A 20,984-nucleotide genomic window follows, 5' to 3' on the forward strand; every position below is an offset into this window, starting at 1 on the left:
TAATAATAATGATGTCAGTGTTTAGCCTCCACACACTGAAGAGCATCAGCGCTAGCAATCCCTACACAGAGCTACTGTAGAACGTGAAGGTCAATATTTTGAAGTGTGAAAAATTAACATCCATAACTCTGTCACATGCACATGTTTTATTTGTCAAAAAGTATGTCTTGTGGGTCAGCCTTGTTAAAAATCCCAAGAAATCTTTTAAGAAGCAATCAACTCTTATGGTAAGGCTCAGTATATGATCAGCAAATCATAGAGTTTTGTTAATTCTTTTAAGGATTCACTTCTGCAAGGACTGCTCATCTGCTTGAAGTTAAGCATGTCCTTACTAGCACTTCTGAACTGGGCACGGAGGGCTCGTTCCCTTGAACCATCAGGCCCTACACCGCAGCATGCATTTTCAGAGAGGAGGGGGTTTTGGCCGTGTTCTTCTCTGCAGCTACTTTTGGTAATGCTGTTGGGTCATAAGCACATAGCAGCAAATACAGCGACCTTGGTTTGTGTAGTTTATGTTTCTGTTTGCAATCACAACTATTTCTATGACTTCTATGTGAACTTACACTAAAAGCAGTACATTTAGTGCCTTTCTCGCAGATGAAATTAGCTGATACATTTTAACTGGAAACACTTTATTTTGGGATGTTGACTTTTGGCTGTTCTGATTTAGAGAATTTTAATTTTCTTTTTAAATCTAATCAGTAACAAGAAAGCATCAGCTCGTGTGCGTGTGTGTTGCACCCTGCACAAGGGGACTTTCAGCGCAGCAAGAAATTCATGCTTTAACACTCTCCCATTGAACACTGAGGTGTAGTTCACAGCAGTGCTCAGAAGAGAGAACCCAGGGTTTTATACCTCCAGCCAAAGGGGCAGGCCCAAAATAACCACAAACGCATCTCAGTCAACGCTTCTTGGCAAAAAGGAACTTAGCAATAATTTCCTCCAGCACCCAGCCTCCCTGCTGTGGGCTCCTTCCACGTACCCTAGAATTCGGGATAGCTCCATCCCAGTATGTCCTCCCAGGAAAACAAACCCAGAGCTGTTGGGCTGTAATAGGACGTGCTGGCTCACAAACAGGTGTTTGAGCCTCCGGTGTTACTTCTAACGTTTTTAAAGAAACTTTGAATACATTCAAGGTGAATTTAATAACCTCCTGTTATCCAGAAAAGGCAAAGTACAGAAAAAATAAAGATCTCACCTGCACTTGTATCTATTATGGTCAACTCATGTTAACAGAATGTTTTGCTTTAATACTTGACTTACATTAATACCTCACATTATTACACGTATGAAGCCAAATATGACGCTAACTTAGTTGCTTACAACCTCAAACCTTACTCCCAATACACATTCCAATAAATTTATTCTGTAAAAACAATACATTTTTTTGTTTTCTTTTTGTTTTGTTTTTTGTTTTTTTGTTGTGGTTTTTTTTTAGTTTTTTACAGTAAACTCGTCAACTACAAACCTTGAATACGCAAAAGATGTTCCAAGGACAAGCATAACAAGGATTGATAAAACCAGACTAAATATGTTTTCACAATAAAAGCTGGCATAAAAATAAATAAAAATCTCTATTATCACAATAGCAACAATAATGTACACAGAATAATGGATTTGGAATGCTTACTTACTAGTCTAGTTCTATTTCCAAAAGGAAAAAAAAAGCCAGAATGACAGCATCCTTTTTTAAGCCTTTCATTAGTTAAAATTGATGTTTTCTTTTGGTTTCCCATAGGGTTCTATATCACAGTAAGCTTAAAAATGGAAAGCATCCAAATGAATGATTTCAAATTGTGTTGGCATTGGAAAAAATCCTTGTATTAATCTAAAGAAACACAAAAAGACTTTCACTAACTCCACATATAGGAACTAAGTCAGATAGTGTACATTACATCATGATTTTGAGAAGTATTAAGAGTATAACTAGCTAGGTACTTCTAATAAGGAAAGGTATTTTATTACATTATTGAACTTGGCGGTGATCTCAACTGAAGAAGAATTTTTCTTTTATGTTGTAAACTGATCAAAAATCAAGAAAGTATGGATATAGGGAAATTTAAAATTATGTTTGTAGGTGGAAGATGTTGTAGTCTTGGATGGAGGGGACTCATTTCTAAGATTTGCTTGTTTTTAAAAAAATGCTGATTTAGAATGATACGATTTGGAGTTACACCTTTTCTATCTAGAAAAGGAATCTAAAACATGTTCAAGTATGCGATATCTTCATAAACCTCAGCCACTGGTAAAGGGCAACTTCATGCAACCAAATAATATGAAAATCAAAAAGTAACCCTTAGAAAAAAGGGTAAAATGTCATTTCTGCAAACACAACAGATAGGAATGTGAATAATGTGCATACAAACTGGGATGCTGTTGATGATACTAATGAACAGATGTGGTGACTCATATCAAATCCAAGAATATTAGACAACCAAACATGTAACCTTCTTGTGTTTTCCCTTAATATTCAGCAGTCATTATGTTGGTTAAGTCTGAAAGAGAAAAAAAAATAATCCCATTTAATGTAAGAAAGAGCATGCTGCAAAATACTTGACATAATTAATGCCGTATTCCCACACGTCGAAGTCACAGGTACAAGTAACCACCTGGTCTGTTTGAACTGAAATTTTTTTCTAGAGAAAACTGCTTATGTTACATCAACTAAACTACAAAATATTAAAGAATACAGTTTAAAAGCAAACATTAGGGCTTTATTCAAATAAGCAGCTTGAGTCGTGTATGTGGGTTGGTTTTTGTTTTCCCCAATCACTTAATTATGAATCTTGTAGTATACCTCACACACAACCAAATTTTGCATTTTTCTACTGCACTAAATCACTGCTCCGCTGCATGCAGAAGCTCAGGCGCTGCTGGATTCCTGAGCGCCTTGCGATGAGAACACCCTTTTGTTCAAACAAAGGAACACTTAGCAAGGCTGAAGAAAGATAAACATTTTTCATAGCTAATGTATCTGAATGTTGCTTCTGAAAAGGACATGGTTTGGCCTGGAGTTCACTGTAAGGCGATGACAGAAAAGGAAGAAACTCCCACTTCATGACTGAGCCGAGGTCAGCTCTTGCTTCCACTGACATTAGTGGGAACAGGATCAGACTGTCCTCACGTGATCATGGCAAACGTCTCCAAGTCTCGGTTTCTTCACATTAAACAGAGACAGCAAAACTCCCCTACAGGCACAGGGACACACTACTTTTGTCCAACAACATGAAGACATGCAATGCTACATGACTACCTAACCCTGACCAAGATATCCCTTCTCCTTTGTAAAGAATTCAGAGCGTGAATGCTTCTCCACCCACACCCTGATGGACGGAAAGAAACATGACACACAAGCAGTATGAAAGAAGTAGAACCGTATTTGGTGTGATCATCCAAGAAAAAAAATCAACATCAAGGAATAAGGTGGGGGGGTACAGCTTAAATCCACTGGGGATGACGGAATTTTCATTTTACACAGGATCCAGAGGAGAATATGAAAAGAAGACATTTTAACATCCCTGCACTAGCAGTTTGCTGCCTAAGCTCTCTCCCCCTCTGGCCCATCATACCTGCTGTGTGTGATGCCATGGCTATAGCAGACTATGCTTCTCTATCCAAGAGGATAAGAGCATGCAAGCGCCCACTTAGCAGTCTGGGATCCCAATCTGCTTGCTCCACCTCTGAACTAAGGGCTGTGTTTGTTCAGCGTGGTTCTCTTCTTCTACGGCAAGGGGTTTGCAAGCAGTAAGCAATGGAAAGCTGCACTTTCCGTGTGGGAGGTCCTGGTGCATCCTGACTAACAACATATGATAAGGGCTTATTATAAAATGCTCGTGCATGTAATGATGGCTTACAGGAACTGCCTGAGCCCTGCCTCCCCCCAAAAGGTGTAACAACGCGCTGCTCACCCAGAGCACCGCACTTCCATTGACCTCTCTCCTGTTTAAGAGTCAATGAGATTATACTTACAGATGCTTTGGAGACGTGGCTTGGAGGGGTTCGCTGCCGTTTCTTCCCCTTCAGAGGGAAGTGCAGACACCCATTAAAACAAATGATTAGTCAATCAAACCATGCCTTCTGCTAAAGTTCTTAGTGACAGCTGCTACCCAGCACTGATAGGCAGGATGGGTGGTGAAACAGTCAGTCCCTACGCTACCGCTCTCAGATCTAGTAAAGAAAGCTTCCTTTCGGAGTATGAAACCTCTGTGCTTATTAACGATTCCCCTCTGGGCTAAGGCCAGAAGTTTGGGTAGGCACCATTCTCACGTGGGGCGCTGGGACTATTAATACTTCCACTCCCCACTGTTTCACAGATAGGTCCGTTGGGCCACAGTGTGGCACAGGAGGGACAACAAAGAGCCAGGTATGCAGATCATCCTCTAGGATTTTCACCATTTCCAGTACCGTCTTCCAGCATGACACACATTTTGCCTCCCAGGCACACTCCCAGGTGCCCCAGAAGTCAGCAGTTCTTTTCTCCCCCAACGCAGGCAGCTCCCGGGGCCAGCGGGGCTGCACAGGGACCTCGGCTCCTTCCTCTACCCTGGCAGCTCATGCTGCCAGGCTCCTGCGGCAGCCGCTGAACAGGGATGCGGCAGAGCAGAGCAGTTTCCATGGTCTCCATGGTTTCACGTCTCTTCAGAAACAGATCAACTCGCATCATCTTTGAACAAGTCGCTCAGCTTTACTGTAAGATATGGTACAATGTGTGCCGCACTGACCAACGCTACTGCACACAAAAGAAACAGCACAGCATCTGACTGATTCGAGTGAAAAATTTCAGTCATCAATAAAATTGAAGGACAGAGAACACAGGGAGCAGGGAACAAAACTAAATCCACAAATTGCCTTGTTTTTTCTGGCACTGACAATTCCTTCCTCAACAGTGTCTGGCAACTGACTCAGCCATCCTGTACTTTAAAAGCTCTTGCTGGATGGGCAGAAGGATAATTATTTACTTGCTCCCTACGATCATTGTTATTCCATGTTGGTTTGAGGTCAAAATGGTTACAGGATTCAATGAACACAGAGATGCAAAGAGTGTATTTCATCTATACTGGCTGCTTTAATCTCAACTTGCATTCAGACATTCATGTTTCTCCTGAGCTTTGTCCCATCGCCTTATTGAGCAGTGCTGTTCTCCTGAGCTACATGAAGGCAGCAGAAAACACACCTCTTTACACCAGAGAGTATGCCACTATTTGAATTTCACATAGAAATTTTTAGTGTGTGATAGTTAAACACATTTTTACAAGTGCTATCTTTTTGGAGGGGTAGATTTTAACTCACTTCAAATTGCTGAAAAAAATTCAGACAGAAATACATACCCCGTTTTCATTTTCTGGAAAAATGCCCACATAAATGCTTTGACATTGAATAGAGCCCTAAATGCTACGCTTTTAATGTTGATAAAATCCCAAACCTCTTATGCAGCATAACCAATGTTGTCCTTGAGAAGTAAAGAAGGAAGAGCAAAGGAACCAAACATCTCAAAACCATCTCAGAAGGACACAATGAACCTGTGTTTCTCTGGCCAGTTTGGCCATAACACTTGTCTTTCACAGCACTAACTGGAATTGTTGCTACCCCACAAGAACATCACAACAAAAAATATGTCCTGGACACAGGCTGTTTTAAATATGTTCTCCCAATTGCAATGGTATCAGATGGCAGTAATTTTGGACCAGATTTTGATCTCCTTATTCATGCTGGCAAGCAGTCGCCTCCACAAATAGATCCACTGACTCCCATGTTAGTAACTGATTGTCAGTGTGAGTAAAAAGATCACAGTCCCTTACCCCACTTTAATATTCAGGCTGTACCAGGAGCAAAAAAAAATGTATTTCATTTCCAACAAATCTATTATTTTTCAAAGACTTATTAAAATAATTCACCTCCTGAAAGGCAACCACATGCATCCGTACACAAAGAGAATGCCTCATTTACCAACACAATGTCCGGACTGTAACTAAAATAATGAATACCAAAAGAAAAACTTGCCACATACCCTGAGTGTTGACCTTAACATTCAAATACTCTCTAATAGGGCAGGGACTACAGCCAGCTTTCAAACGTCATTCTATGGGTATCCAGAGAGTAAAAGTAAAAAGCAACTTAGGTGTTCAGTTATAAAGATTCAGAGTTATGCCAGCCAAGAACCAAACACACAAGTCACTGGAGATTTAAATGCGGAATGTAAATCTGCTGCCATGAATTCACTGATTTATGAGCTAATTTTGTACCATAGAAAGTAAACAACACAGAGCCATGAATACCTTTCCACTGGAATATTCTGTTTATGTGGTATTTTGAGAAAGCCAAAACAATTTAGTATTTAACAGCAGAGGACTGGCATGGGGAGGGGGTCTGTGACTCTTGACTTGAGCAAACTCTGGGATCGGCTGTCTTAGCTAATATATTATTAGTTAATTAATATTAGATGATAAAATCCTGAGGGTCAGGCTTTGCATCTTTCTGGGAAAGGAATCAGCCAAAGAACAGCAGTGAGGGAAAGAGCTTGAGAAACAGGTAGTGGCAGGACACAATTATAAACTGTGGCTGAGTCTGAGGAAACTAATGTCTCTTCTGTTGAGAGTGCCTGTAGTCCTCAAGAATAGTTGAGAAACTAAGGGATGGAGATAAGAAAAGAAACCTTCTTTGTCAACCCCAGGTATAAAAAAAAAAAAATCACAAGTTGAGCCCTTGAACAGTATGAAATTGGCTGAAAAAATATCATAGCTTTGGAAGTACTTTTATTTGCTCTGGGCTTTGAGTCTTTAGGAAGCCATCACTTCACATTTTCAAGCTTTCCTCTACCACCTGGAGGTTGGAAATTTCATTAAAAAATATAGGTGAAGATGCTCCTGCAATCATTTGACTTCAGCCGTTAACCCTTCAAGAAGATCCCCATAATGCTGAGGGTGAGAGTGTGATTAAAAGGCAAGGTTCCCTCTGGTCTGAAGAGGGGAGATGTGTCTTCAGCCTGCAGTCCAGGCATTATAAAACATAGTCATTACCTCATTATTAGTAGTATTATTAAGAGACAAGCTGCTTGTCTCCTTTAGGCGACCCTCGCATGGTCAGAGACCTGGGAGGTGCAGATCACAGGAGCCAAAGGCTCTCCAGGACACAGTCCGTGGGGAGCACCGCAAGCAGGGTAGCTGAGCCCGCAGCCTTCTGCCCGCCTGCCTTCCACAGCCCTTCCCAGCCTCCACTACCTGGCATCTTTTAAGCAGCCGGTCTCGGTGGCAAAACCAGAAGAATGAAACATGCCTATCCTTGAGATCAGGGCTCTGAACTCTTGTTTTTCTTGTCTCTTTGCCTTCATGGTACCTTTCTACAAGTTATTTTGAAACAAACTCTTTTCTGGTGCGAGTCTCACACAGCCCCTAGCACCCTACCTTTGGGGCAGGGCGCAGGTATGCACCCCAGCGTTCATTTTGTATGCTCCTGGCGCCATCTCATGGCCAGATAACCGTCCTGAGCTTGGCTGGCCTCGCAGGAAGGCGAAGCCATCACTTCACATTTTCAAGCTTTCCTCCACCACCTGGAGGTTAGAAATTTCATTAAAAATATAGGTGAAGATGCTCCTGCAATCATTTGACTTCAGCCGTTAAGCTGAAACCGTTAACCATTTGACTTCAGCCGTGACTTCATACCCAGTGGGTATGCAGCTCCTGTGCTGCACACCTGGCAGGAGGAGGCCCGTCTTCTTCAGACTGAGTGTTGTTGGTCCAGTGCTCTTCTCACAAGCTAAATGATTGTAAAGAGACCATAATCTCATCTATGATGGCATCTTTTAGCAGACCTAGTCATTCTTCTGAATTCATGTGTGTGAACAAGAGGACCATATCGCAACTCTGCAGGCACGTTCAACCTTCCTTTCTATCAAAGAGAAGTCCAAGCACATGGGCTGGAGGAGCTCAATGCCCTCCGGCAGACTCCCAGTCCGGATGTCCAGCAGAACGTGGCTGCAGGACAGCTGGCCCTGTACCCCAGGAGATCAATCCAGACACACACTGAGTGACTGGCTCTTTAACACCAACTGAAAAAAAAATCTCATCTCTTTCCTGGAGTGTCTTGTGTCTGATGAAGGCGCAAGTTCTGAAAAGACACTTGGTCTGGCTTTGAGGACGCGAGGAGATGGAGTGTCCCCTCCTGGTCCTGAAAGAGAATTGCACTACTGACAAAATCTCAAAAGAAATGCTGAAGAGGATTTACATGTGAAATGCTGATTCTGCAGCAGAACTGCCCAAGGTGAAATATCTGGATCAGGATGTGAATTTCTCCAAACTTATCAGTGCTTTTATCTCAAGCTGCCCTTAAAACCATCTCTCCATCCCTCTTTAGTACATGCTACTAAAACTCCACCTTTCCCATAATGTTAAAAGCATCCAAGCTCTAGTTAAAGACTGGTCGTTCAAGTGTGAGGTCAAGTCCTAGTGCTGGGGTTGCAGAAGTCAGAGCAGAGCCAACTCCTCACATGGGTATGACAATGCTGACTGTGAGTATTTCTGTGGAGTTGGTGCTGGCAGGAAGGACACAGAGACCGTTGGTATTTCAGCACAGGGGCTGAAATACCTGCAATCCTGAAAACACTGCAGAGCACCATGACGTTCTAGCATGCTGGACTTTACCTCCCAGCGATTACAAGCACGTCACATACAGAAGGAAGAGCTATATGAATGTCAGCAGCCACAAAGCCAACATCCTATGTGACTTTTTGGCCACTTAATCTGCAACTGACCTAACTCAGTAAGCATTTGGTACTTACATGGAGAACATGCCTGAAGTTCACAGACATATCCCCTGTCACTGCCCTCCTGAACCTCTTGCCACCTCAGATGGACCTTATGGCCAGTTTTCTCACTCAAATACCTATTTGAAGATATGGAAGTGTCACAGGGTTCACTAGCCAGAACGTGGGCAACAGATGCACTATGCACTTGCCACACTCATCAGCCCCAGACTCCCAAGTTATGTGGGTGAGGTGCTGGGAAGGCATGTCTCCTTGTGTCAGTCTCTGGCTCAAGCCAGCTGCTTGTTCAGAGTGAATGGGAGAGGGTCAGGGCATATTATCTTTCTGACCCCTCGAGCCCTCACAAGATCAAAGTCTTTATAAGGTGAAGAGCCACAAAACACATACACTGTACCACAGAGAGACAAGGGGAAAGGAAGCTCTGGGAGACAACAGCAGCTCCCCAGAGGTTGTGTTTTTTGAGAAAGGGTTGAGGCTGAGCACGCAGCTGGGTGCAAAGGCACCTCAGCAATGTCAGATGAGAGCCTGTGCTGGCTGGCTTCCTCTCCCACCTGGGGATTCGTGTCACTCAGCAGCTCCTGTGACAGCCCAGCCCGTCTGCTGGCCACGTGGCAGAGCCTTGGCATGGGACCTGCACTAGAACTGGTTCTGAGCCGGAGCTGTAAGTGCCGGAGCAGGGACGCTTGTGCTGCTCCAAAGGCTCAGAAATAGCAGTGGTTGTTAAAGGTGGCTGACGATTAACCAATTCCCATGCCAATTCCCCTGCTCAGCAGCCTTCCTTTCTGTTGTCGTGGTCACAACAAAATAATATTGATATGAACACACAACTGACACAAACATACAAAGAGATCATATGAACCTGCTCTACAGCAGACTGTATATCCCCTCCTTGGAAGGTCGTATCCCAAGCAGGATCTGCCCTAAAACCTGCAGGATTCAGAGTCTGTAAAGTGCACATGAACCCTCATGAACTCCAAAGAAGTCAGTAGGACTGCACAAATTTTAAACAACTGTGAAAGGATAAGCAGGCTCCCACTGTTTAGTGAGCCAAAATGCATTACACAAACAGTCTGATTCTGCTCCCACATCAATTTTGCATCATTTCAGCTCATGGTTTTCAGTAGTTCCGCTCAGCTGACATCCATACAAGCGTTGGAACAAAAACAATGCTTATAGTATCTTTTCTCATTCAGTCGTTTCTCTAGAGCAAAATTTGTACCAGTGCAGGGACCAGTCCCATGTTTCTGTTCTAGACACATTTGGAGCACTGAAATGCAACCTAAGAAGATCGCACGCGGTATGCACAGGTCACTGCAATGCAATGCCTTTCACTCCTAGCTCCAAAGCCCCCCAGTAGCAAACTGCATGGGAAGTGAATTATATTAACAGAAGATTACCCCTTCACTGGTTTTCTGCAAATCTGAAGAAGTGTTTCTTGTGTCATTGCCTGCGTCCCCAGCATCAGAGCTGCTCTTATTTTCTTCCTCTTTGCAGTCCTTATCATCTTCATCTCCAGGAGATTTCCGTGACTGCTTGGAGGATTTCTAAAATGATCAAAAAAACCGAAGTTAAAAAGTAAAAACTGAGCTTCAGCCATAGAAAGACACTTTTGAAATGTATGTGGAATGCTGTCTGATCATGTAGTTCCCTGTTCAAGGTGAATATTGGGGAGGATATATGGGGTGAAAACCATTTTCCGGGTGAAGTAGTTGGAGTTACTGCCATCAATGAAGCAAAAGGAGAAATTCCGTGTTCAACACAGGTTGCCAGCACAATTGACTGTGAGACAGACACAGTAATAGGAGATGGGTATTAGTGTTGGGTCACCTGTAGGTTTTGCTAGTTAATGAAACAGATGGTGCCAGCTTGACAAAAGTTTTGATTAAACACAGAGATGTAAAATGAGAATAACATTAGCAGAGCTGCTTTCCATACTTTTTTTAGTGCTGTCAGCTTTAATATATTAACATTAAAGCCATGTGGAACCAATACATCTTTTCTGCTCCCTTTATGCTATGCAGTTCTACAGTACAAAAGGATAAATTGTGGCATTAAGCCACCATTTTCCTAAGCCTCTGTTTGCCCAGAGTCTTCTGGAAAGAAGATGGTAGACCAGACCTGAATTTCTAATGTAAAACACACAAAGGGGGTGAAATTACTTAATACATTTTGTTCGGTGGATGAACGACAAAAACTCCCACTCTCTCCTCGAGTGAGCCTGGATCAGATTGTTTGCTTGCTTCTTTTCATTTCATTTAGTTTTCACTTTCAGAGAAGAATAACATGAATGTGAATGAACATGACTCTGCCACACTTTTTAAGCAAAGTACAGACCTGGAGGAACACACAGAACCGGAGGAAGTGACTATAATGTTGCTCCTTCACCCGGGTGACAAGTGAGAAGTGTATGTGAACCCAAAGTTGTCACTGCACAGGTGATTACGTTCACCAGCCATTATGAAGCAGTCTGAGACACATGACTCCCAGCTTCCTCATCTACACTGTTACTTATTAACAGGTCAGGTAGGTACTACAATGCAGGTCTTTTATCTACAAATTGAGTGCCCTACTCCCTGCTTAACAAATTAGTTCTTCCTCCCTCCCATTCCGTATCCTGTACTGGAGTATTTTACACTCAGCTACAACAGGAGCAGCTGAGCACATCTGACCCTACATATCTTTTAGCATGGCATGGGGCACTCACAGTGGGGACAGGAGACGGAAGCTTGAATTCTCCCAGACAGGAACCAAACCTGAACTCATGTCTCCCAGGAGGCACACTCCTACGGCTGCCCAGGGAAGTGGTTGAGTCGCCATCCCTGGAGGTATTTAAAGGACGTTTGGATGAGGTACTTAGGGACATGGTGTAGTGGTGGTTTTTGGCAGTGTTAGGTTTATGGTTGGACTCGATGATCTTAAAGGTCTTTTCCAACCTATATGATTCTGTGATTCTGTGATTCTGTAACTGCTAGCTCACCAAGGCTGTCTACAAAAGCAAGAGCACTTCCCTTTGCCTGTTTGAACACCATTGTTATGGTACTGGAATCAAAATGCTGAAGAAGGAAGAACAGATTGCCATGAGGTGGACAGTATTCTAATTATAAATGCACATGGGTAACAATGGAAAAACTCAGAAGATAACCTTTGAAGTGTAGGATTTTTTCCGTTTTGAGCCTGCTTTTTCATTCTTTCTTTTTCCTTTTCCATCCTCTTCTACCCGATCACCTTCCTCCTCACTGCTGGCATCTGCTGTATTTCCTCCTTCTCCTTCAGTTTCTGATGAGCTCTGTTGCTGAATTGCCTTTAAAACAACAATAACAATAATAACATAAGCAACAAAAATATCACTAAAATTTGTTACGCAGTTTTTGTTCTGTATTGAAGACAGAAATACTGGTAACAGACAGCTTGCGCTTTAATCGCTATAGTCAGGAAGAGCTCAGGTTATTCTTGCAATTATCAAGAAAAAGGGCTGCAAAGGCAATTTTCTCAGTCACCACTTGAAAACAGTTATCAGATGCAGATTCTGGGATAGCATGTTCTGAAGGGTTTACACAGAAACAGAAGATCTGATAATAAAAATGTGTTTGCCGGAGAGCTAAGGGTTGCTCAGTGGAGAGACCTGGCATGTTCTACTTCGGGCAAAACTATGGAAACTTTTAGACTTTGGCTGCAATAGAAGAGACTTATTCAGGAGAGAAGATGGCTATTACAAACCCCCACAAAGGGCAAGATCTCTGTGTTAGGAAAAAGGAAACACTGACCAGAAGGCTGAGAGCTCTTTGACAGTCCATCTCCCACAGACTATTCACTAGATTTTTTTAAATCCCCAAGTGTATGCAAAACATCTGTAGGGCTGAAAATATGAAACAGGAACTGAGAGGGGCAGCAGCTTGTCTGCAGGTGGTCCATATCTCTGGTTTGTAAGGTTTAGTGCTAATAATGTAATAGGTGTTTGCCTTCTTTTGGAGGTGATTTCTGCCTTCAAAGGACCACATTTTTTTAATGAGAAAAGTTCTTTGGTTTTATACAGCCCACCAACTATTCTTCTCCCCCTCCAGCTTCACTGACTGGTTGCTGCGGACATCCAACAGGGAGAGCTGTTGTACAGCAGCTACTATCTCATAACAGCAGCTTAAACCTCCACCTTCTCACCCCTCACAACTTTGGCAGTGATGTCCTACGTGTTTTACATTACCAATGTAAAAATCAAAAGTGCAGTGACCTTAAGGTCTGTGTAAAATACACTGAACCTGATATAAAAATAACAGAAAGAAGAAGTCAGAAATTATTCATGTTTATACTGGAGTAAATAAAACCTTCCATTTTTAATTCAACTAAATCTGCTGCAGAATTTTCCACTTCACCACCCCAGAGTATCACAGAAAGCAAAGGGCTCTGCAGTATGATTAAAGTTCAATTTGTCACAGAGCGCGAGACCACAGTTGTCTTTACATCACATAATTACAAAAGCTGTGAAACTTTCTAGCTCCACCAAAACCAGGACCTTCCACATCACTCCTACAATGTTTACATTGTCAAGAAGTCTTCAAAGAAGAAAACAAGAAAGATAAGGAGGAATAGAAGTGAAAGTCATTTACCTGATATCCAGTAAACTTTACTCCAGGGTTGTTTTCTATTTCCCACAGGCCTTCATTAAATCCTTTTCGCTTGTTCGACTTCCCAAACTTATCTTTATATTCTTTATATGGGAAAAGGTCTTTGGGACCCAGGAACGCACTGCATTTTAACACAGGTAACATTCAAAAAAGGATTTAAATTCCTCCTCTTCAAAAGAAAAAACCATTAACAGTGCAAATGTTTTCCCTATTCTTTTGCTCATTCCATAATTTCTTTTTCAGTTTTGTTTGTTTGTTTGTTTGTTTATTTAACACACTGGTTTTGAGTTACTGCTGTGAGTCTGATTTAATGGATTGTCTCACCATTCTGATGTTTGATGCTGCAAAATCTTGCTGGGTCTCTCTAGAAACAACTAAACCAAGTCTCATTTGTTATATTAACAACTGCTGGGAACTGGCACTTGAACAGTTTATGAAAGGGATTATATGACGTAATTGCCTGTGATAGCAAGGGACCAAACTTCCAATCCTGGGTATTACAAATCCAGAAAGGCCTAAAAATACCGTATGAAAAGTTAAAGCATGTAAGGAGTGCCTAGAACCCGTGAGCCAAAACTTATCCCTCGTACTACTGGACAGAAAAAGCAGTGGCATTTATTACTGTCTATACTGCCAGTAAGCCTGGGAGCTTCTTTCTTGGAATAAACCCCCCACATGCTAGATTCTGTGCAAACACAATAACAATGTTTTCTTTCCCAAAAATCTTATAATTTCATATAAGACAAGAAACAATGGGTGAATATAGGCAGATGAGTAATACAAGGAAACAATGAGACTCACAGGGTGCTTGTGGCCAAATTGTTTTTTAGACAGCACAGCAAAGGAGGGATTTTGTGCTCTGCTGCTGCATAAGTCAGCTATGCACTGGGCCAACTAATTTCAGGCACAGGCAGCACAATGCAGGGAAAAATAATAAAAAAAAAAAGAAGGGTGGTGATTTATCCTGCTTTTTCTACATACTTTACAGTAAAACTCTAACTTCTTATATAAAACTGAACAAAGAAGAAGAATAATTTCCTTTTCATTGGGTATCTATATCCAGTGTGTTTACTGTGCTCTGTATCATGGTACTGGGATGGCTAATCGTAAGTTAAATTAAAAACAGTGAAGGCAAAAAAAATACTTCATTCCCACATGGAAGATTCTATGTCACCAATGACTGGAGCTGAGCAAGTCACAGTGTCCTTCACTATAATCACTGTCCTACTTTCCCGATGATCTTTGCAATTAACGTTAACTCTATGGTCTCCATCACCACGGGATCTTGGAGCTCCACCATTTACAACACATATATTCTCGTAACATCACCACGAGGTTGGGAAGTTGCCCTTTTTTGCAGATGGGCTTCTGAGGCACAGAGATTTGCCCAAGGTCAAACTCAAAACTGATAGCAGAGGACATAGGAAAACCCAACTCTCTTCCATCTCAGCCTAATACCTTAATCACAGGATCATATTTCTTCCTTGCTGTAAACATTATTTCAGATTAATGCCTGATTTATGCCCTGATTCTTCCCAGCATTTATGAATGTGCAAAGTTTCATTCACTTAAATCATCCCACCGGCCAAGAAGTTTGCCAGTACAGAGCCAACTGGTGGCTAAAGGCATCAGATGACAAGTCTCTGGGGAAAGAGCTTCCTTTTAACTACACAGGAGACAGAATGGTATCCACACTCAGTTGTCTCATTGAGAAATATCTCAATTATATAATTACAAAGCCAAGAATGCATTTCTACCTGAAAGCCAAACAGTGACTTCCAAACAAACAGATGTCTCGTTAATATTAAAGACTACAATAGAGCAAGGTATCTGAATAAATTATTTTATCTATGCTTTTGCTAACACTAGGAGATGTCTCCTTGTTGCCAAAAATACATACAAACAGTTCTAACACAAATAACAAAGGAAAACTGTATGAAACTTATCATGAGCTACCTTAATTTAGCTCAACAGTAATGTATGGAAATGTTTCTACAGCCCTTTATGTATAGTAAACACTGAAAAATTGTCTACATCTTTGTTTGAAATATATTCATTGCCACTGGGAGAGTATAACAGTTTCCACTGCTCTGCTATAAAACCAAGGAGCTGCAATCTACAGTTCATTTTTAACAGTTATGCTTTTTAAATTATTAAAGTAGTAACTACAAACTGTTTTTCTGTTTCAGATGTTACAGTCAGATCATGGGCTAACAAAATCCAAAACAAAAGAAGCAGTTTGGGATTCATTCATTTCAGACAAAAAAGTGGTCAGAGTTTTTTCTCAAAATGTTTCTCAAGAAAAATGTTTCCATTAAAAAAGAAATTACATTTTGGTTTCTGGTTTTAAAGCATCGTAAGTTTATTTGAACTTCATTCTTTTTAGACTATTTTGTGACAGTAGTAGTAGATCACAATATATCAAAATATCACGTTGTTTCATTATGGCAATAGGAAGACATATTTTAACTAAAGAGAGGCTATCTTGATTTTTATTAAGCAGAAACTGCCTTTAAAGATTTTTAAAATAAAATGTGATGTATGAGCTATGGGGATTATTATATTCTGGAATAATGTTAAAATTCAAAAATAAACAATAAATGTTTAATAAAGCTTCAATTCAATTTAGAATGTCATCAGAATTTTCCATTTTTTAAGGAATTCTAGAAAACATGTTCCCTGCAAGTGGGGAAGGAAAAGTTTTAACATGTAAACATTTCATGCAAAATGAAAACTGTGATTTATTTTTTTTAACTATCTCAGCCATAGTTTAAAATAGAGACTTGTACATTATAATTTTGAAACTCTGTACTTTGTAGCAATTACTACGAGACCTAACTTACCCTTTCTGTTCTGATTCCTTTCTTTCCCTATGAGCTCAGCCAGCTCAGCTCTTCTATCACTTCTGAGAGCTCCATCCTACAATATCCCCAGCACAAATCTCAAAGGAATGCATATATTTTAAAGCTATGCAAGGACTGCGTGAGACTCTGGGGTCTGCTTCCTTTCATTTTACAAACTACCAAGCAAATTCTCACACAGGACATGAACCCAAACATGTCTGAATACAACAGCCTGATCTCTGCTATCATGCACATCCAAGTAGAAGATTTTTGCCCCTGCATCTGAGTTCAGACGACCCTTTAATAAATTTATGCCAACACTTTTCTTTATGGGAAACACAGGCACTGGTTATTATTTATGCTTAGACCACGGTATACTATCCAGATAGCAGCATTCCCACCTACTTTCAGGTTTCACTTCCATGTGTTAATACAAATGAGGTGGGCTCGTAGGACCTATCTCTAGGCTCCCAATGGCTTCAGTCAGGATTTGTTCCAATAAAATCAGTGGAGATGACATTAGCTGCAGTGGAAGAAGATATTTTCAAAGGAAAAGATCGTGTTCATTCACTTACGTTTCATGAGTCCCGAAAAAGAAGATGGGGTACTTATTTGCTGGAGGCTTCACGGCTCCTTCAGGGAGTTCATCAATCTGTGAGACAGAAATGGAAAAAGGATTATGCCCAAATGTGGCGTCCCTTGTCCAAGAATCCCTACCAAGCCATGGAAGTGCTAGTGCAGATATCCCACACCCCTGGGAGATCCCACTGTGTGCTGGGGTGGGGAAGGGAAGATGGCTGCTGATTTTTCAGGCAGGCAGGTCATACAAAGTCAAGGTATGACAGAAACACTACAGGGAGACAACAGAAGACCAAGGAGAAGACAAAAAGTTTTAATGATTTTATGGGCATTATAATACACAAAGGCAATAAAATAAAGTCTGCTTAATTTAAGTGTTAACTTCAGATGCTGCCTCATCAAAGGCACTGAAGCCCAGAGGGTAATCCTGTCTGTCTCACACAGCCACCTAAATAACTTCTGCAACAAATGGGGAACAGATGGCATCTCTGAGATTCTGCAGCCAGAAAACCTGACAATCTCTCATCGGTGCTTCCTGGTGGTCATGGTGGTACCCAGCGTAAAATGCATAATGCACGTGAGGGAGGAGGGCCTGGGACTCTCCTTCCCCTGCAGCATCCTAATAACTGGGTTTGGTCACCGCTCCCCTCTGTACTCCATCTCTTCTTTCACATTTTATCCCTGGCCTCATATTTCTCAAGATACAGCTGCAGAGCAGCTAAGGGAGGGACAGAGAGGGTGCTCTCCTGAGATATAGCCATGACTGGGACAAACTCCTCAGGCTGAGCAGTGCCTAGACCCCACCTTCCGATGTCTGAGTGAGAGCATTGGTCGCGAGGCAGGAGGTTAGGCCCATGACTGAGTCTTGCCCATATCTAATTTTTCAGTCCTCTGCAACAGAAATAACAGAGTCCAGGTGCCTGCCCACATAAACCAGAAACACTGCACAGCTTTAAATAAGATCTAAGTGCCTGCCTTCCCAGAAATGGCACTTCTGAGCATATGTGGGCGTCTAAAATTAGGTGTCCGGAGAACTCTCTAGCTAAGAGGGAGCCTAATGTATCTAGATATCTATAGGGCAACACCAGAGAGCAGGTGAATGGCTTGCTGCCGGGGTCTCAGGCAACTCAATCTCAACATAAGCATATTGAATCCTGCCAAATGTCACTGGAACTGAGAGCGAAGTGCTGACATACCAATGCTATATGAAATCTGCTCCTCAGCAGAGCACGGGGATGGAACCTGCATGTTTTCACTCAGGAGGCCAGGCCCACATGTGCTTTCCTTCTCTTTTCCCGCCGAAGGACCCCAAACACTGAATCCTTGTTGATTAATAAACACCAGATTGTTTTCAAAGGATGTTCTCTTTCACTGTAAAGTATCTGCTGGCTATGTAGCTCTCAAAGGAGTACGAGCTTTTACAAGAATTCAAGTCCTTTTGGTCTTTCTGCGAGGACACCCGTTGGGGACAGAAAAACCAGAGCCACATGTGGAGCTGTAACATCACAGGACTCCTTTCTGCAAAAGAAATGGATGCCCATCTTTTAGGTCTAAGTGGAGCATTCTCTGAATCTATGCCAAAATCAGGGGATGTAAGAGCACTTTCAAACCATTCCCTGTCTCTTTTCTGTGGCACGACTCAGGGGTGTGGATGGTGGGGCTCTGGCACGCTGGGCCACGTGTCAATGTACACCCACTGCCCAGCACGGTCTACAGGAGACAATCCAGACAATCCGTGATGGTCAGAGGTGTCACGCTCCTTGTGGGCACAGCAATTACCCAACTTCTTTTACTTAACAGAGCTAATGAATTGATAAATAAAAGGAGAATCTATTATTTAAATGCACACAGAAGGAAGATACACACTGGTGGAAGATGGAAGTGTGCATTCACTTTTAGCTCAGCTGTGTGTAAGAAGTCGGTGTCCTCTTCGTCATCAGGAATACATAGAGGAAAGACTGCTGAAGATGTTTCTTTAGAACTCATTATTTTCTGACATTAACTATTTGTTTTTAAGTAAGTGCCCATAATGTGATTATTTGCTCACTAATTCATGATTTAAATACAGGTATTAGACTATAACAGTGATAAAAAGACTGCAGGGGAAAAACACCGCAACTCACTTTACAAACTGATAGCGAGTCAGGGAGATAGTACGTCCCACTCTGCAACACGTTTTATGCCTCCTTAAAGATGGAAGTTAACTACGCGTCAGACCAAAAAAGGCTGTGCTGGCAGTTTACCAAGTGTGGGCGTAATACACCTCAACTGTCTGGATGCCATAGCCATCTTCCTCTATGTTACGACAAGGAAGATGTCCAGAGAGATACTAGAGCCCAGAAAAATGTGGACTCCCGCGACTGAGACGAACAATGTCTGCTGGGACTTGAGTGCGAATCTCATTTGGCTGCTTGAAATGCGGCGCCAGCTCTGGGCTGCATTACAGAACAGCGCAGTCCAGTTACTGTCTCAGCCCTTTAAGAACTTCTCATGAAATAAAGCGAACAGCTGTAAATGATCAGTAAAGCGGAGGAACGAGGACATGCTTAGTAGGCAATGCTGATCAGAAGGGAATGGGGATTTTACATCACACAACGTGCTATGCTCCAGAGCAGTGAGGATCTTCTCCTAAGCAACATCCCAAGTGGAGTTAAGCCTCATGTCATATTCCCAGCACTTTATAGTTAGCTAAGGCACAGCACCAAATCGACAAAGGACAGCACACACATCTGTCATGCAGCTCACCTGCTCCCCATTTCGTGGCATATTTCTTTATTCATCCGAGTATCCCCTCTGACTATGTATCATCACAGGAAACCATAAAAAAGCTTTTCATAGCTTTCGAAAGTTGGCATACACATACAAACACATGCAGTATAAATCTGCACTAAACAGCTCAAGGATAGACTGTTAATGCTCCCACTCTAACATTTCACTGTGCAGCTGAGGTCAAGACTTTTCCTGCCTTCACTGATTTTGCTGTGAGCTCCTCAGCTCTCAGGCTTATGTCGCTAGTACTGTAATGGGGTTGAATATGAAGTGACAGTGCTATCTTACGGCCATTTAACTCCATGGCAAAAACTCCAGGGAATTTAGTGAAGGGTGAGACCCTCTCTGCCATTAGGAAAGATCTCTTCTCTCTTTACCTGTTTCACATGTATCCCGGCATTAGAGACCGTGAGAGGAGAGCTTTGCACAGTCCGCTCATTCCCAGCAAAACCACCTTAGCCCTCTGTGAATGCTGAGCCCCTAAGTGCTTATTTCGCTGCAGAACAACCCCAGCACTCCTTGACGATTGCTGCTGTTTTGTAGTAACAGAAAGCAAGCAGTACAAGCAACCATACTGCAGCCCCCTGCTGCTGCACTCAGTCACAATTTATTCCCATCCTACGAGATGTTTTGGTTAAATGTGCTGAAGATTTGGATCTGATATTTTTCCCCATATCAGCAAGATCAAAGACAGAGAGAGAGGGAGGGAGAGAAAGAGAGCGAGCGCCTGAGCACAAGAGGGAGAAAAGCATCACTGCTTCAAACCAGGAACAAAAGAGGTAAGTGCACCCATACTAGGACACAGCGTTGTAGTCACAGAAACCTCACTAATGACTAAAGCATCTGTCTATCCGAGAGCCAGACTGCGATTGCATTTTGTTCCTGGAAGGAAACAAACAGATTCTAAAGTGCCCGTTATAACCTGCAATCAAACAGGAGATTCATCCCCTCCTGAACCAAAGCAGACAGTGGGCTGGAGCTTGCTGCCACAGGAATCAGTGAGAGCAGTGCATGGCGTGCAAATCTGATACGTGCATCAGCAACATCATGGGCAGCCGCTTCAATTATGGCTAAAATTAAAGCAGGTTGTTTCAGATTTCGAGTTTTATCCCCTTTGCTCCCGTTGCTGTCATCTGCTTAATGAATAACAATTGCTTTCTTTTTGCACAACCTCAGCAGAGCTGCACTTCCCAGCGTTTGTTTGCCAACCAAGCAGCAGAGCTTTAAAGACGCAACTGCTTTTTTTTTTGGGTAAACAAATGCCAGGCTTCTAGGGTCAGGAACGCTGAACAGAAAATTCAGCCTGGACCTCTCAAACCAGACCAGGGCTTTATCAAACGGTGTTGCTCAGGACTACCAATGTGCAAGCAAGAAATCTGTCTCCTTACGTTGTAGTTTACAGGCTGGGATGTATAT

At 42.2% G+C, this 20,984-nt stretch overlaps 1 protein-coding gene across 1 annotated transcript in view; it reads right to left on the reverse strand.

The window, feature by feature from the left end:
* Nucleotides 1-18: 18 nt before the first annotated feature.
* Nucleotides 19-20,984, reverse strand: part of HDGFL3 (HDGF like 3) — a 40,289-nt gene continuing 19,323 nt past the window's right edge. The window contains exons 2-6 of the mRNA XM_075506153.1: nt 16,796-16,872; nt 13,360-13,498; nt 11,901-12,059; nt 10,156-10,302; nt 19-2,495 (exon numbers count right to left, since the gene is read on the reverse strand). Coding sequence (XP_075362268.1) covers nt 2,490-2,495; nt 10,156-10,302; nt 11,901-12,059; nt 13,360-13,498; nt 16,796-16,872 — 528 coding nt within the window. The 3' untranslated portion in view covers nt 19-2,489. The remainder of the gene's footprint in view (nt 2,496-10,155; nt 10,303-11,900; nt 12,060-13,359; nt 13,499-16,795; nt 16,873-20,984) is intronic.

This window comes from Mycteria americana, chromosome 6 (assembly GCF_035582795.1).
Source record: "Mycteria americana isolate JAX WOST 10 ecotype Jacksonville Zoo and Gardens chromosome 6, USCA_MyAme_1.0, whole genome shotgun sequence".
Taxonomy (NCBI): domain Eukaryota; kingdom Metazoa; phylum Chordata; class Aves; order Ciconiiformes; family Ciconiidae; genus Mycteria; species Mycteria americana.